The 16,593-nt window shown below is 46.6% G+C and overlaps 2 protein-coding genes across 2 annotated transcripts in view; one reads left to right on the top strand and one right to left on the bottom strand.

Annotated features, from left to right (window-relative positions):
- LOC311138063 (LIM homeobox transcription factor 1-alpha-like) overlaps positions 1-471 on the top strand; it is a gene marked incomplete at both ends in the record, with an annotated part of 32,463 nt that extends 31,992 nt beyond the window's left edge. Inside the window, 2 exons of the mRNA XM_084172715.1 lie at positions 69-224; positions 314-471. Of these exons, the coding sequence (XP_084028841.1) occupies positions 69-224; positions 314-471 (314 nt within the window). The remainder of the gene's footprint in view (positions 1-68; positions 225-313) is intronic.
- A 3,882-nt stretch (positions 472-4,353) lies between these two features.
- Positions 4,354-16,573, bottom strand: LOC311138165 (coiled-coil-helix-coiled-coil-helix domain-containing protein 5-like). Its single transcript, XM_084172835.1, has 4 exons — positions 16,180-16,573; positions 6,871-7,011; positions 6,146-6,297; positions 4,354-5,749 (listed from the first exon to the last, which is right to left on the bottom strand). Coding segments are annotated over exons 1-4 (324 nt in total). The 5' UTR covers positions 16,182-16,573; the 3' UTR covers positions 4,354-5,720.
- Between the last annotated feature and the right edge of the window lie 20 nt (positions 16,574-16,593).

Genomic DNA, 16,593 nt, shown 5'->3' with positions numbered 1-16,593 from the left:
AGGTAAAGGGGCAGGACGAGAGGAAGAGATGCAGGGATTGATTTAATGTTCTGTCTCTCTCCTCCCAGATGGTTCTAGTGGTCACGGATTGGACGGTCTGTTGGCGTACCCCTCGTTGCCACGACAGCAGCTACTGGCTCTGGACCCCAACATCTACGGAGGAGAGCCGTTCCGCCATGGCCTCACACCCCCTCAGCTGGGCTCTGAACATCTTCACTCCTACGGTGAGAGAGAGGGAGAGGGAGAAAGAAAGAGAGAGAGAGAGATGGACGGACGGACCAAACAGAAAGACTAACTCTATTTCTCCATTTAGATTCAGAGACTGTGTTCCACGATCTGGACAGCGACGGAAGCCTCAGTCACCTCGGCGACTGTCTCCTGGCAACGGCAGACGGCGGGCTCCTGGCGGGGCGGGTGGGAAACCCCATCGACCGCCTCTACTCCATGCAGAACTCCTACTTCACATCCTGACCCCTCACCTTTGACCTCTGACTCACTCCACCAATCACCACTCAGAGAAGCAGCTAATGGCCGGTTATCCTACTAGGCCCACAAGGTCATCACACCAACCATGCTTGAGCTGGGTCCATATCCATATCTGAACAGGCTTATTGTACATAACCAAGTAAAAGCATAATAGGAAACACCTGGGTCATGTTCAGTAGGGAGGAAACGTTAGGCGTGAAACGGGGAGGTACTACCTTAACTTGCCATACCAAACACGATCCAGGTAGCCATTTAAGATCTCAACTATGACTTAGGCCGTGTCCGAAATCTGGCTTGCCTACTACTTACTTAAACTGCATACTGTGTACCTATCCTACTACAGACTATTTAGAACGTTCTGTTTAGTACAAACGTATGCAGTAAGCAACAAATATCAAAATACTACTCATACATACTGAGAAGGTGTCATCGAATGCGCAATCACCCTTGTTCCCCGCCATTCGTTAATTTTTGTAGAGCGCGTCCCCTATTCTGATTATCAGCTGTTGTCGAACACACGTGGGTGTGAAAAGACGATTATCTTCCTCGATCTTCCCAGCGAATTCTACTAGATGAAAAGCCGAAATGAGTGACATCCAGGCATTTAAAGTATACTCGATTTTCAACATTACACATACTATAAAACTTTATCTTTTCCACATACTCAAACGGCCTACTATTTAGGATGCAAATATGGGTATTCGGACACGGCCACACTCTTTTGCTTGATCCCAACATCCTACCTGTAGCAGACAGATGTGAAATCCTATGACAACATACTTTATTTGATACTCTCATTGTTTCATTTAAGGGGGGAGGGGGAGTCACTATTCCATTGGTCCATTGCTCCAGGCAAGCTTAAATCAACGGCAGCTAAGTATTTCAAAGAAAACAAATACTATTTGATCCCAGGTCTGTCAGGTCCGTGTGTTTGTGAATCACAAACTTATGTTACTTATTAGGTTGCTAATGAATGGGGAGTGTTTCATTCATTAGCTCATGTTCTGACCTGCTTGTTGTGTCCACATGGATAGGGAGTCTTCTTGGCAGCAGGGTTTAGGAGCAGAGTGAAGACATGCATACCAGAGAGGTTACAGCAGACTAGGAGCAGAGCTGCCTCCAGAACATGATTCAACCCCAAAACCATTGTAGTGGAGATGGGCACTGGTTCAAAGCATGGATTGGGTCAATTTAGTTTTCAGTTCAGTCAAATCAGAAAGTGAATGGAAGTTAAGCCTAAATTAATGACTGGAATAAAGGTACTGGTGGATTTGGAGGAACATTGGAGAGATAGATTTCATAGAGGTTGAGATGAGTTGGAGGATACAGAGTGAGTGGCAAGTTAGATTTGTATGTGAATGAGTGAAATATGTGGGTTAGGTAACTTAGTTCTAGAGTTTCCTCTCAGGTTAGTGTTTTTAGCAATGTTATACAGGAAATTATTAACAAATCACTCGAACCCCTGATTAGTTCACATTAGTCAACATAGAGAAAGAAGATATTTACACTGTAGTTACAATCAGGGTCCTATAGAGCAGTGTTTCTCAATCTTTGTCCTGGGGCCCAGAGGGGTGCACATTGAAAAGAAGAAAGAAACAATGCTATGCCTGGTCTGCTTACCTTTCTGCATGGTTTGGAGGACACCTCGAAGGAGGCCTTGAAAGCTCTGCGCTGCTGTGTGGTCAAGATGGTGCGTTGTCAGGTGTGAACTGCTAAGGTAAAAACAAAAATGCGCACCCCTTTGTGTCCCCAGGACCAGGATTGAGAAACACCACTATGGAGTAGGCAAACAGGGTCATTCAGATAAGGTTATCACAGAAACAGGGTTGTGTAAAGGAAAGTGTAACGCTTTCATGTAGCTCTGGTCCAGGGTTTTATGTGGGGCTTGCTTAGAAATGCTCAGCATCAGCAAGCCACACGTAACACCCTGGACCAGAGCTAGCTTTCGTGTAACTATTTCTTTGATACTGTGAAGTATTCACTAATAAAGGTGCAGGAGTTTGTCCTGGGAGGGAAAAACTCTAGGCCCTAACTAAAAGGTATAAGTTGAATACTAATTGGTGAGTAACACTTAAGTAAAAAGTATGATTAGGCCCAGGAGTCTTTCCTGGTCAGGTCACGTGGTCAGGAAAACTACTGGCCCTAGCTACGATAAACAAGTATGTGTTCCAATGTAAAATAATTGTGTTAATATTATTGTTGTTACAATGAATACTACAGTACTACTATAGGTATAAATCACTGTAATTATTTCTTTCATCGAAAACACACCTTACAATAGACGTTGTTCAATATTTTGTACTCTTATGGTTAAGTATTTATGTTGTAGCATGAGCTGTGTGTGCCACACTTTCAAAATGTAAATAATTATTACTATGAACATAGCACTGATGACAGTATTTTCCTATAGCTTATACCCACACAGGGACCGGACCATCTTGTGGAGTCCACTTCCTATATGATTTCACATAATTGACTGATGATATATTTTTTACAGTACAGTATTTACGTGGATATAATTTATTGTGCGATACATTTCTCTGTAAGGTATGAGAAATTCTTATTCTTAGATTGTCTGAAAGAAACGGTTAAAGTTTTTGTTCTGTGAGCTCTTCCAGTGTATGTGCTTTTTGAGTGTAATGTTGTCATTTCTTCAATATAACCTGTCAATTCAGAGTCAGACTAAATATGCCTACATTATTATTCTGAGTATATGTGTGATGCTGATGATGCAAGGCTTCTCCTTCTACACTGAGTGTACAAAACATTATGAACACCTGCTATTTCCATGACACAGACTGACCAGGTGAATCCAGGTGAAAGCTATGATCCCTTATTGATGTCACTTGTTAAATCCACTTCAATCAGTGTAGATGAAGGGGAGGAGACAGGTTAAAGAAGGATTTTTAAGCCTTGAGACAATTGAGACATGGATTGTGTATGTGTGCCATTCAGAGGGTGAATGGGCAAGACAAAATATTTAAGTGCCTTTGAACAGGGTATGGTAGTAGGTGCCAGGCGCACCGGTTTGTATCAAGAACTGCAACACTGCTGGGTTTTTCGTGCTCATGTTTCCCGTGTGTATCAACAATGGTCCACCACCCAAAGGACATCCAGCCAACTTGACACAACTGTGGGAAGCATAGGACTCAACACGAGCCAGCATCTCTGTGGAACGCTTTCGACACCTTGTAGAGGCCATGCCCCGACGAATTGAGGCTGTTCTGAGGGCAAAAAGGGGGGGCGGGGGGAAACTCAATATTAGGAAGGTGTTCTTAATGTTTTGTATGATAGGGAGCTATAACGTAATTGTAGAAAAGAGCCTCTGCACGTTGTTTTTTTCTAAAGTTTTGACCTTTTTGAAGACTGACATTTCTAAGGAAGAATCTCTCCACTTGATTGCGTCTCCCTCAGCCTTTAATAAGTGAAGCAGAAAAGGGGGCCTGTTCTGGTTAGTAGTCAAAGGGCACATAACTCAATATCCTCCCTCGTCTGTCTCTGTGGTCACACAGATTCTATCTCCACAGCCCCCTCCTTCTCCGTTTTCCTCCATCCTTCCTGGGCTCTGTTCCCTCCACCAGTGGAAATCCTCCTCCTTCATCCCCCCCTACTTCTCCTTCCTTCCACCCTTCCTTAGCTCCTTCATATTCTAATTCTCCAGCCTCCTTCCATCCTTCCTGCACTCCCTCCTTTCCCTCAACAAGTGAGTAGCCAAGGAGAGATGTGTGGGAGAGTTATCATACATTCCACGGTTTAATATTCTACCATGACTCACTTCAACCTGAATAAAAGGAGAGCGGGAGGGAGAGAGGGGCACCCTTGAGTAGCACCATAACATCAGAGTATGTATCCAAACTGGATGAGTAATAGGACTGAAATATAGGAGTTTAATGATCAACTTCACCCAAAATAACATCTACAAGAGACAACTACACCGCAAACAAGGGATACTTCGATAACACGCAGTTGTGCGGAGTGAGGTTACAAAGCTAACTCCGTTACACACATTCATTCTCAATATAGCATTCATAAATATTGCTGCTTTGTTGGAGAGGAAAATAAAACAATTTATGTTGCTACCCGAGGTTACCAGTGTTGTAAATATGTATTACACACAGTAAAACCTGCTGCACAGCCAGTCGCACAGAGTGATTATTTTCACATATAGGAAATGATGACACCTCTGATTCCCATTGTCCCAGTGTATTTCAGAGAGCTGTAGCATCTATTAGCCTCTTCAACCTCAGGAGGCTGAAGAAATTTTGCGTATCACCTAAAACCCTCACAAACTTTTACAGATGCACAATTGAGAGCATCCTGTCGGGCTGTATCACTGCCTGGTACGGCAACTGCACCGCCCGCAACCGCAGGGCTCTCCTGAGGGTGGTGCGGTCTGCCAGAAGGATTACCGGGGGCAAACTACCCGCCCTCCAAGACACATACAGCACCCGATGTCACAGGAAGGCCAAAAAAAGAATCAAGGACATCAACCACCCGAGCCACTGCCTGTTCACCCCGCTATCATCCAGAAGGCGAGGTCAGTACAGGTGCATCAAAGCTGGGACCGAGAGAATGAAAAACAGCTTCTATCTCAAGGCCATCAGACTGTTAAATAGACATCACTAGCACATTAGAGGCTGCTGCTGCCTATTGAAATCACTGGCCACTTTAAGAAATGGAACACAAGTCACTTTAATGTTTACATATCTTGCACTACTCATCTCATATGTATATACTGCATTCTATTCTATAATATTATTCTGTATCTTAGTCCATGCCGCTCTCATATGTATATATTCTTAAATCCCATTCCTTACTTTTTTGTGTGTATTGGGTATATGTTGTGAAATTGTTAGATATTACTGCACTGTCGGAGCTAGAAGCACAAGCATTTCGCTACACCCGCTATAACATCTGCTAAACACGTGTATGTGACAAATAAAATTTGATTTGATTTGTTATGAAAGAACTTCAAGAAATAACCCATCTTGATTCTTGACAGTCTCAGGCAGAAATCTGTCCCAGTAACTTGTAAATGTGTAGTATTCCGAGTTCTCTTGACAAATCCTAAAGTAGCCATGGACAAGAGTCCACTTTATCCATGTACAAAGTCAGGATGTTGTCAAAATGCCATGGGCATTGATTTATCCATGATTGATAGAGCAGTCCGGCTTCAGTATTGCAGGAAGGAGATATCTTCTCTGAGAGGGATGGATGATGGTCACTGCTGGGTCCTAACAGGGCTGAGGAACCGGGTTCACTGCTGAAAGAGGAGATATATTCACTTCAACTACTACACCAAATATTCAAAAAGGTAATCTCTCGGAAACAGATTACGTAAACATAAATTACCAAATTACGCAAGATTTTAGTTCTGGGTTAACCGAGATTGTCAAAAAGGTCAAACAAATACAGTATGGTGTACGGACACTGGACAGGTATGAATACTAAGGACAGAAAGACCCAGTTTATACCACGTAATAAGATATTTATTTAATGTTTACTTTTGGGGGTACTTGAAGACCAAAGATGAAAGAAACTGATGTAAAGCACTCTCTCAAGGCCAAAGGACACCAGTCAAAAGTTAGTATAACCACAAAAAAAAGTGAGGGCTGTGGTGAACGAGCTGAAGACTGATCTACAATCAGTGAACACTCACCCACTCCGGAAAGGTCCACTGTCTCGGCACAGCCGAGGAAGCGTGCTACATGTGCTGAACAGGAGGTAGGTGAGTTCTGGTTCTCTAGTAAGCAGCGTTCGAACTCTGTGAACTCTTTGGAACAGTCTGTCCGGATCTTTTGGATCACAGGGCTGCAGAAACATTGATCAATAAGATCTTGAAGAAAACTTAAACACAATCCTACACTTCACAATATTAGCACTGTACAGTACTCACTGGTTCGACTTCTTGCATCTGAATTATTTTCACATCAATAGTTCTTTACAGTAACCTAACCTACACCCCCAAAGTACAAGCAGCAGCACAGTGGAAGGAATAGGTAATTGTGCAAAGCCTGTGGTCTAGCGTTAACGCTCCTGACTAGTCACATATACTGTTCCCCACTGGAGACCGGGGTTCATTCCCCACCTCCACCCTTCCTACTGTTCTCCTACTTGCCTGTCTCCCCCGTTTCCAACTGTCAAAATAGGAAGAAACCTAGAGAGGAACCAGACTCCAAGAGAGGCCCACTCTGCTCTGTACCAGGTTTACATATCACCATCAAGGCCAGTCAGTTATAGCCTGGGTACTACCAGTCTGTTGCTGCTATCATTCAACTCCTTATCATGCAAAACAATGACACGGAGTACAAGGAGTGGAATGTTAGCAAAATAGGTTATGGATTGCACAACTAATATTGTCATGGACAATGGTTTATTCCTTACTGTGAAGAGGTACACTGTGCCACCTTCATCTTCAGGTCTTGACAGTGCCGTTGCCATGTAGACGGGTGGGAGGCCACACACTGCCCATAGCTCTCCATCTCCTTATGGCAATACTTGGTGGTGATATCCATGGCAACCTGCCTGGAGGATGACACAGACATGCAGAACAGTTTCTGAGATATGCATAGACAATTACAGTGAAGTCCAATCATGGACGGTGTGTCCTCTTCTGTGACAATGACAATAATTGAAGGAATGAATTTCAGAAAAACAAATTGCCCACAAACCATTTACAGACGGCAAAGTCTTTTTTTCTTTCTTTTTATGGTGCAGTCCGGACTGGCCTTGATTTAGACGCCTATGTTTGGTTCAGATTTTGTCCGGTCTGGACCGGCCTTGATTTCAACGTCCACAGACGTACCGGGTCTGGCCTGGCCTATATTTGGCAATATCATGGACCAAATCTGAACCAATTATAGACATCTGTGTTTCACAAGTTTGGACAGCACAGTACAGTACACAATACAGTAAAAAGTAGCGTACAGTAAAGAATAGAGTACTGAACTTTACTCTAATGTACTGAACAAAACTGTACTGTATTCTACTTAATTAGACGCTACTGTACTGTAATCTGCTCTGCTGAATTAAACTACTGTACAGTATAGTACTGTAGGGGTTTTCAAACTTTTCTTGCACAGGCAAACCGGCGACCCAGGGAACCCCATCATGTTAGCAAAATATATATATTCAGGGTCTTGTCTTTTCATCATGTGAATGATAATGGCAAGTAGAAGTAACCAACATTTTAAAATGAATAGATTTGGTAGGCAGTTTCATTATTTTGACCTCCCCACAGTTCATTGGAAGAAGAAGTGTAAACTCTAACATAGTCTATTAGCTAGAAAGGTATCTTGGCGGCATAGAGAAAATGTTCCTGTTGTAAAGCACATTTTCTGCAATTCAATGCCATGGCTAATGCTTTGTTCCTCTGCTCAAACATTATAACAAAATCAATGGGCATGTGCCCTGAATGCACGTTTTTTTTTTTTATTCCCCCTGACTGTCTAGCTTTTATTTGATTGTTAGTTTTCAAAGATGGTATTATAAAAAACAAATATATATATGTTTTTTATAATACCATCTATATATATATATATATATATATATATATATATATATATATATATATATATATATATATATATATATATATATATATATATATATAGAAAGAATGCAGAAAAGATATTGAACTATCTGGGTTTGGTCGTTTAAGTTGACACTGAAACCGTTTTTCCATCCCGAAAATGTCCACTTAGACGAACTGCTTAAAAATGTAATATACAGAAAAATACCTGTAATTAGCTGCAATGACTGTAATTGCCTCCATATTAAAAGAATAGTTAGAGATTTTGGCAATGACGCCGTTTATCGACTTCCCCAGAGTCATGTGATCAAAAACAGCTAACATGCTAACCATTCATGTAGACTTCTGCGTTAACACTAGTTAGCATTGGCTCGTGAAACTACCTCTAACTTCCTTCACATTGGACGAAGAGACATAAAAATGGTATCCACGGTGGTATTCGGTTGCAGCTAGCGATATTCATAAATGTTATGCAGACACCCTACAGTACCTCAGCAGACATCAGTTTGAAAGACATCAGTTTGAAAATCCCTGCTCTATTGAATACAACTCTACTGGCCTGTACCATACCATACTCTTGTGAAACGTTGCCAAGAGACGTCTATGATTTGTTCAGATTTGGATCCGGTTTGCACCGACCAAATATGTACTTGTTTTGGGGCGGAGCTCATTAGAATAATACCCAGCATGCTTTACAAGTTTGTTTTTACATTTACAGTTTGGTCATTCAGCAGATGCTCTTATCCAGAGCGACTTACAGTCAGTGCATTCAACTAAGGTAGATCAACAAGAACAACATATCATAGTCATAGCAACAAAAATATATATATAACAGTTACTGAGAATGTTATTGTAGCTGAAGTGGTCTGTTGGTTTATTCCTTAGTTTTGACAACTTTGAACATCTTTATTACCAGTTTTAAAGCTTTTGAAAAAGCTAACATAAGTGCATGTGACAGATGGCAGCAATAGTAAATATTCAGTTGCAGTCTTCAGTTGGATCCTCTTTCCTAACCTGCTCTGAAAAGTCAGATCTGACGTTCTATATCGTGGAGCTCCGCCCCATAGGGGAGCTCTGCTCCTAGTGGTTTACCCTCTGCCCTAAGGCAGCAGCAGCCTGAGACAAAATTATGCACACACCTACAGCCAATAGGAGTACAGGTGTCCCTATAAGAGGGGATGCCTCCCCTCAATCAGCCTCCCTTTTTCTTCAGCGACTGGATGACTAGACTGAAGAGCCAAGAAGAGACGAAGCACGAAGACTCAGGACGAAAAAAACGCCGTTGATATTCCAGTCATCAACGTCGTCTAAATGAGCACACCGGGAGATTTTCCAACCCCAAAAGCTCTTTTCAGAGCTCAGTGCAGATGCATCTCCATGGCGGCCGGTGACCACCACGACCTATGTTTCGTGTGTTTGGGATCCCAGCATGCCAAGGAAGGCGTCTGCAGTCCCCCGAATTGCGCCTCCTGCGCCCTCCTTTCTTTAAAGGAGAGGAAGCAGCGTTGGGCGTTTTTCAGGGAGGACATCCCCCTTGAGGATGTGCTGTCGATACTAGCCTCTGCTTCAGAGGCGTCGTCCGACGGCGCAGACTCGGGGGAAGATAGGGACTTTGAGGAGGGGTCTGGCATTCCAATGGAACAGTCGGACCCCGTCCCTCATACTTTCAAGCCCCCCTTTCCTTTGGAGAGCGAGAGGGCTTGTAGTCCCTATAGCGAAGGGGATACGAGCTCTGAGAGATCAGAAGCTCTCTCTTTCGCTGCAGCCTCTCTGAGATCGGATTTTCCAGGTCTCATTGAGAGAGCTGCTCAACGGCTGGTAATAAGGCTGCCCCCTCTTCCCTCCACACCGGAGGTTGATATGATGGAGGGCGGTCCTTATTCCAGGCCAAGGAAGGCGGCAGAGCAAGTGGCTCCTGCCATGCCTTCTTTGGCTAGGTACGTTGAGGGCTCGTGGGAGGCACATTTAGCGGCGCGTTCGCCTGTAAAAGCGTATCTCCCATTCACGAGAGTGGAAGGAAGGTTTCAGGGTCAGGGAATCCCCAGGTTAGAGAGCGCCATGGCGGCGTATCTCGTACCGGGTTCGAGCCCTTGGCCCTCTTCCAAGAAGGCCACGTTGCCATCCCAGAAGGACCGACTCACAGCGTCGCTGTTAGAGAAGTCCTTTGGGTTGGGAGCCCAAGCTGTAGCAGCAGCTAACAACATTGCCCTCTTGGCGGCCTCTCTGTCCCGTTTACCACGGGTAAGACAGAGCTGGCACCGGAGGAGTTGGAGGAGGCGTCCAGAATTTCTGGCGCCATACTCCACCTGACACAGGCGTCCGCAGTCTGCGCGGGGAGGTCCATGGCCACTTCGGTGGTCGGGGAACGACACCTCTGGTTGTCATTGACATCCATGAAAGAGGCAGACAGGACGTCTCTCTTGAACGCCCCCCTCTCTGACGACGGCCTCTTTGGGGTCGCAGTCAAAGAGGCGACGGAGCGTTTTTCTAAGTTAGAGGAGGAGAAGAAGCAGTTGGCCAAGCACCTGCCGTTGGCAGGACGACTCGGCCCTCCTCCTCCCCAAAGGCCATCTACCTCCGCCCCTCTAAGTAGACCGGGGTCTACGACGAGGCGGCGTAATCGGCGTCATCCGGCGGCCACGAGCAGCAAGGGAACGGGCCCGGCCCTCCCAGCAGCTACGGTAGCCCCACTACAGCCGGCGAGGGAGGTGACGAGGACGCCGACCTGGCCCTCCAAGGGAGGCAAGAGGAGGCGTACGTGACGGGACGCGGGAGAGAGGATGGAGGACGCATCGATGGTGTCGAACGTGCCCACTGTTCCCCCCCACCCTTCGGTTGAAGGGATGGGTGTTGATGTAAATGCCTTTGTTGATGTGTTTAATAAAGAGTTGGCTCCACCTGACTTTGTCAAAAAAGAGCCTCTTTTCCATAATATGTCCGAGAGCGTTCAAATCTCACCCTCTCTTCCTTACCACTCTAAGAGCCGTTCAGCCCACCGAGGGTGCGTTGCTGAACAGGCACTAAGAGTAGGTATCCAGAAGACCTCAATCAGGTCGTCACATCACACTTCACGTATAAGAAGTGCTTTACATAGAAGGCAGCAGTCCCGGTCAGATTCTGACATGAGGACGCAGCCGCTATTTGGGGATGGCGCACTAGCACAGACTAAGGTCTCCACTAGTACGAGCCAGACCCATGCTGCGTTCACGGAGGGCCCGATTACCGCGGTCACCAAGGTGCCCAGAGTATCGGCGCCCCCAGGCATTGTAACACAGCAGCTATCTGGGGACGGCGCATTATCGCAGACCAAGGTCTCGGTTAATGCGATTCAGACCCATGCTACGTTCACGGAGGGCAGGATTACTAGCGTTATGGGTATAACCAAAGTATCAGCTCCCCTGACAGAACGAGCCAGTACTCACCACACTGAGCGTGAATCAACCCACCAGGGGTGCAGAGTTGAACACACACAGAAGGTGAAAGTTAAGAAGGTATCAAGGCGCCGCCTTGTTTTACCTCATAGAGACCTCATACTACAGACTTCTAGGAGTACTGTAGTGAAGGGCTCTGATAGCGAATTGCAGTCACCTAAGATGACGCAATCGCTTGCTGGGGATGGTGCCCTGCCGCAGGCTGTGGCCTCGGTCAGAGCAATTCAGACCCGCGATGCGTTCAAGGAGGGCAGGAATACGACGGTTACGGGTTTAACCGACGTCCCTACTCCTCTTTCTTTCTCAGAACGCATTGATAGTTCCTCTCCCTTTCACGGGAGGCCCACCTTGGGCTGTTCCACCACTTCAATGTTGGGGAACAGTGGCGGTAAGGGCCATAGAGGAATACAGGTCCTTCCTACTGGATGCACCACAGCTTCGCGCCCAGCCACTTTCTCTGCATTGCTGGCAGTGACGAAGAAGCTGCACCCTCTCACGCTGGCTAGAACAGACGTTGCAGAAGGGTTATGCTCTCCAATTCCACCGGACCCCACCCCCGTTTAGGGGAGTGGTGGAGACGGTGATGAAAACGCCAGACAAAGTGGCCGCTCTGATGGCAGAGATTACGGAACTTTTGGCGAAGGAGGCGGTGACAGTAGTTCCCCGGGAGCAAAGGAACAAAGGGCTATATTCGCCTTATTTCCTAGTGCCCAAAAAGACGGGGGGAGTGAGGCCGATTTTGGATTTACGCATTCTCAACGAAAGCATAACCAAACGGCCCTTCCGAATGCTAACGACAAAACGTCTGCTGGAATGTGTCCAGAGAGGGGACTTTTGTACGAGCATAGACCTAAAGGACGCGTACTTTCATGTGCCGGTTCAGCCGCGTCACAGGAAGTTTCTGCGGTTCGCCTTTCAAGGGGTGGCGTACGAATACACGAGGATGCCATTTGGGTACGCCCTGGCACCTCGCACATTTTCCAAGTGTGTGGAGGCGGCATTGGAACCGTTGCGTCGTCAGGGAATACGGCTACTAGCCTACCTGGACGACCTACTGGTTCTCGCCCCGTCAGCAGAGCTGGCGATCACTCACACAACACAGACAGAGATGCATCTCACAAGTCTGGGGTTTGCTGTGAATTGGAAAAAGAGCGCGCCCTGGCCCACTCATCAGATTGTCTACCTGGGGATACAGCTAGACACTGTGAGGATGAGGGCTCGAATTTCGGACCCCCGAAGGGTAGCCTTGTTGCTAGCCCTAAGGAAGTGTCGTCCGAATCACACGGTGACGGCGCTGTCGATCATGTCACTTTTGGGTCTCATGTCGTCAGCCCACTCTGTGGTTCCGCTGGGACTCCTGCATATGCGCAGGATGCAGCGATGGTTCGCCCAACTAAGACTAGACCCATTGCGTCAACGTCATCGGATGGTGGTGGTTCCCCTCTCGCTCAGTGCAGACCTAAACTATTGGAGAAACTCGCGCGTTCTCATGCACGGAGTCCCGATAGGAAAGGTGTCCTCTCACATCCCAGTATTCACAGATGCGTCCCTGACGGGATGTGGAGCGACATGTCAGACACAAGCGATAGGAGGTGTGTGGCCTCAATCAGGTCGTCACATCAACCTCCTGGAGTTGGAAACGGTTCGACTGGTTCTGACCCACTTCGCGTCTACCCTTCGGGGTCGCGATGTGCTGGTCTGGTCAGACAACCGGACCACAGTAGCCCACATAAATCGCCAGGGAGGAGTCAGGTCTCCTGCTCTCCATCGGGCGGCAGAGGAATTGTGGCTGTGGGCTCACGAGCACCTTCGCTCATTGAGAGCAGCACACATTCCGGGCTACTTGAACGTAGGAGCAGACCTCATGTCAAGAGGGGGTCCTCGAGACGACGAGTGGTGTCTGCATCCAGACATTGTTCTCCAGATTTGGGAACAATTCGGGAGAGCCGAGGTGGACCTATTCGCGTCACGCGTGAACGCGCAATGTCCTCTGTGGTTCTCTCTGAGGGAACAGGACGAACCGCCACTGGGAAGGGACGCCTTTGCGCACCAAGCGTGGCTGAGAGTTCTCCTGTATGCATTCCCTCCGCTGTCCTGCATTCTCCCACTGCTAGCCAGGGTGAGGTCAGGGGGGCTGTCAGTGATACTGATAGCGCCCGATCGCCCGGGGGCTCCTTGGTTTGCGGAGATGAGTCAGATGTTGATTGCGCCACCTTGGCCAATTCCACATCGACGGGAAGCGTTGTCTCAGGCGGCTGGCACGATAGGGAAATTGCCCATAATCGGCCAACCACTGAAGGCCTGGCTGCTGAGAGGGACAGGCTAGAGCGCCGTGGGTTATCTGATGCAGTGATCAGGACCATACAGGGTTCACGTGCCAGTTCCACTTCTAAGATGTATGCCAGTAGATGGAACGTGTTTTCACGATGGTGTGTCACACAAGGTGTAGACCCCATGAGCTGTCAGGTGGAGAGTATTCTCTCTTTTCTACAGCTCATGTTTGATAAGCAAAAATCGCGTGCCACGATTAGAGTGTTTGCAGCAGCGATTTCAGCTTGTCATGAGGGTTTTGGCAGAGACAATGTCTTTAGCCACCCTCTAGTGAAACGCTTCCTATTAGGAACGCGGCGACTTAGGCCAACACCTAGAGTCACGCTTCCTCAGTGGGATTTGGCTTTGGTACTCGAAGCGCTATGTAAGTCGCCGTTCGAGCCATTGAATCAAATACCCCTCAAGATGCTGTCTATAAAGACAGCACTGTTGCTCGCTTTGACTACAGCTAAGCGGGTCAGTGATTTGTGTGCTCTTTCGACGAGACCTGACTGCTTGGCCATCAATGGTGACCTGAGCAGAGCAGTGTTACGTCCTAACCCGGCATTTGTGCCGAAGGTTATTAAGAGTTCATATAGGTCACAGACCGTGGAGCTGTGGGCTTTTACTCCTCCTCCTCATAGAGAGAGGAGTGAGGAAAAGCTCCATCGCCTGTGCCCGGTACGCGCTTTGGCGTGTTACGTTGAGCACACAGCAGCGATTAGGTCATCGCCTCAGTTGTTTGTGTGTCACGGTGCGGCTGCACTAGGTAGACCACTTTCAAAACAGAGGTTGTCTCACTGGCTTTGTGAAGGCATTGAGACAGCTTATGAGGCAGCAGGGCGGCAATTGCCTCAGGGTATCAGAGCTCACTCCACTCGTGGAGTAGCGGCTTCTACTGCCCTTTTCAGAGGAACAGGAGTAGAGGATATCTGTAGAGCAGCATCCTGGTCGACGCCGTCTCCATTTATCCGTTTCTATCTCTTAGATATGTCTTCTAATTCTCTGGCTCGATCTGTACTCTGTGTGGCTGAAGGGAGATCTTGAGCAAGAAAGAGAGGAGAAGCAGGACTGTGGACACAGGTTTCCATCAGGTCCGCTTTGGTTAGGAAGACGTGTTTTTGACAGATGTGTTTTCTAACTCTTTGGCTCAGTCTGTACTCAGCATAGCTGAAGGGAGATCTTGAGCTAGGAAGAGAGAGAAAAGCAGGACTATGGACAGGGTTTCCATCAGGTCCGCTTTGGATAAGAAAACATATTTTGTGGCATGAATCCTGACTGACAGGGTCAGTACAGTAGAGGCATGCGTTGATTAACAGAATGTGAGGTCATCTATCTGCTTGTTCAGTTAGTATGACTCATGTTTTTGTTCCTGTCCACTAATCTCTGGGATTCCATTGAGTGAGTGAGGCGGTCTACCGCGTTTACAATGTAGAGTGACACTTGGTGTCATTCCATTAGTGGTCGGTAGTGTTTTCACAGGATATTGAGGCACATCTATCTGCTAGTACAGATTAGTATGGCTTCTATTCTGGTGATCTGCCCACTAGTCATTGGCATTGCCATTGGACTAGGTGCGGCGGGTCTTTTAACCGATGACGCGGTATATTGTGACGCCCGTAGGGGTTTTTAGTTGCAGTACTGCGGGACTCGGTTGCAGCCATTGCTATGCCTGACTATCTCGTTTCGATGGGAAGTGTTAGGCTCGGCAGGGAGTGCATATATTGGAGCGCCATGCTCCGCCTTAAACCACTAGGAGCATAGCTCCCCTATGGGGCGGAGCTCCACGATATAGAACGATTAGTTACCGGAGTGTAACTCCAGTTCTATGAGTGGAGCGGAGCCCCATAGGACTTAAGGCCCTGCCGACCCTCTCTAGTCTCGCTGAAGAAAAATATCTCGGGAGGCTGATTGAGGGGAGGCATCCCCTCTTATAGGGACACCTGTACTCCTATTGGCTGTAGGTGTGTGCATAATTTTGTCTCAGGCTGCTGCTGCCTTAGGGCAGAGGGTAAACCACTAGGAGCAGAGCTCCCCTATGGGGCTCCGCTCCACTCATAGAACTGGAGTTACACTCCGGTAACTAATCGTTAATTTGACAAAAGCTGGATGGATCCCTTCTAGCCATGACCATGCAGAAATTAATTTATTTCGGTTAATTTTGCTTGTTAATTTTTATCTAGACATTTTTTGGAAGTACATACCAGCCGTAACGGGAGTAAATTAAGATTTCCTCAGCGAACGTATTTTGACATTATAACGCTTTAATTGAAGTTTGAATAGAGGTCTCTAACGCACAGATACTGGTTCAGTCACAACTGTATCTTATTGGTGTAAATGAGTACAGTTTAGAACGTAGATTATTTACTAAAATAGATATCTACAAAATGGAATGAAATACATAACGTTGAAGACACTTACATGTTTGCGGTAGAAGTAATTTGAAGGCTTGTTTAGAATGAAAGTAAAGAGAGAATCAAGGTTATAAAACACGTTCACAGCCGTACACAGAATATCTACTGCACACATCCTCCTCTATTTCGATTGGTCGAAATACGTTGCATACTGCCATTGTTCTATACCATTGGTCCTGGGTTGTTGTCAATCACAGATTTTGACATTTCCTGCTCGAGTCCAAAAACGTCTATTTCTTAAAGGAGAAACAACCGATTGCCCTGTGATATTTTAACCTTTATTTTGTCAACCCCTGCTTTGAAAATGCTCCTTTTAAGATGCGCTTGATTTAGGATATTTGATGTCAAACAAATGTGCTCAAATCGGTATCTCTCTCGGCAGGAAGTAACCACACGACAGCAAAAAGGACATTACGTATCC

The sequence above is a fragment of the Coregonus lavaretus genome, assembly GCF_964263955.1.
Source record: "Coregonus lavaretus genome assembly, chromosome: 2".
Lineage (NCBI taxonomy): Eukaryota > Metazoa > Chordata > Actinopteri > Salmoniformes > Salmonidae > Coregonus > Coregonus lavaretus.
Note: the sequence above shows the minus strand (reverse complement) of the source record. Positions and strands in the feature narration are given on the sequence as shown.

What these genes read in the sequence shown, in the direction of transcription:
- LOC311138165 (XM_084172835.1), bottom strand. An exon ending in GCACAGTGTACCTCTTCACA is followed by an intron (nt 6,298 to 6,870) that starts GTAAGGAATAAA and finishes ATGTTTCTGCAG; the next exon opens with CCCTGTGATCCAAAAGATCC. An exon ending in AGTGGACCTTTCCGGAGTGG is followed by an intron (nt 5,750 to 6,145) that starts GTGAGTGTTCAC and finishes CTCCTCTTTCAG; the next exon opens with CAGTGAACCCGGTTCCTCAG.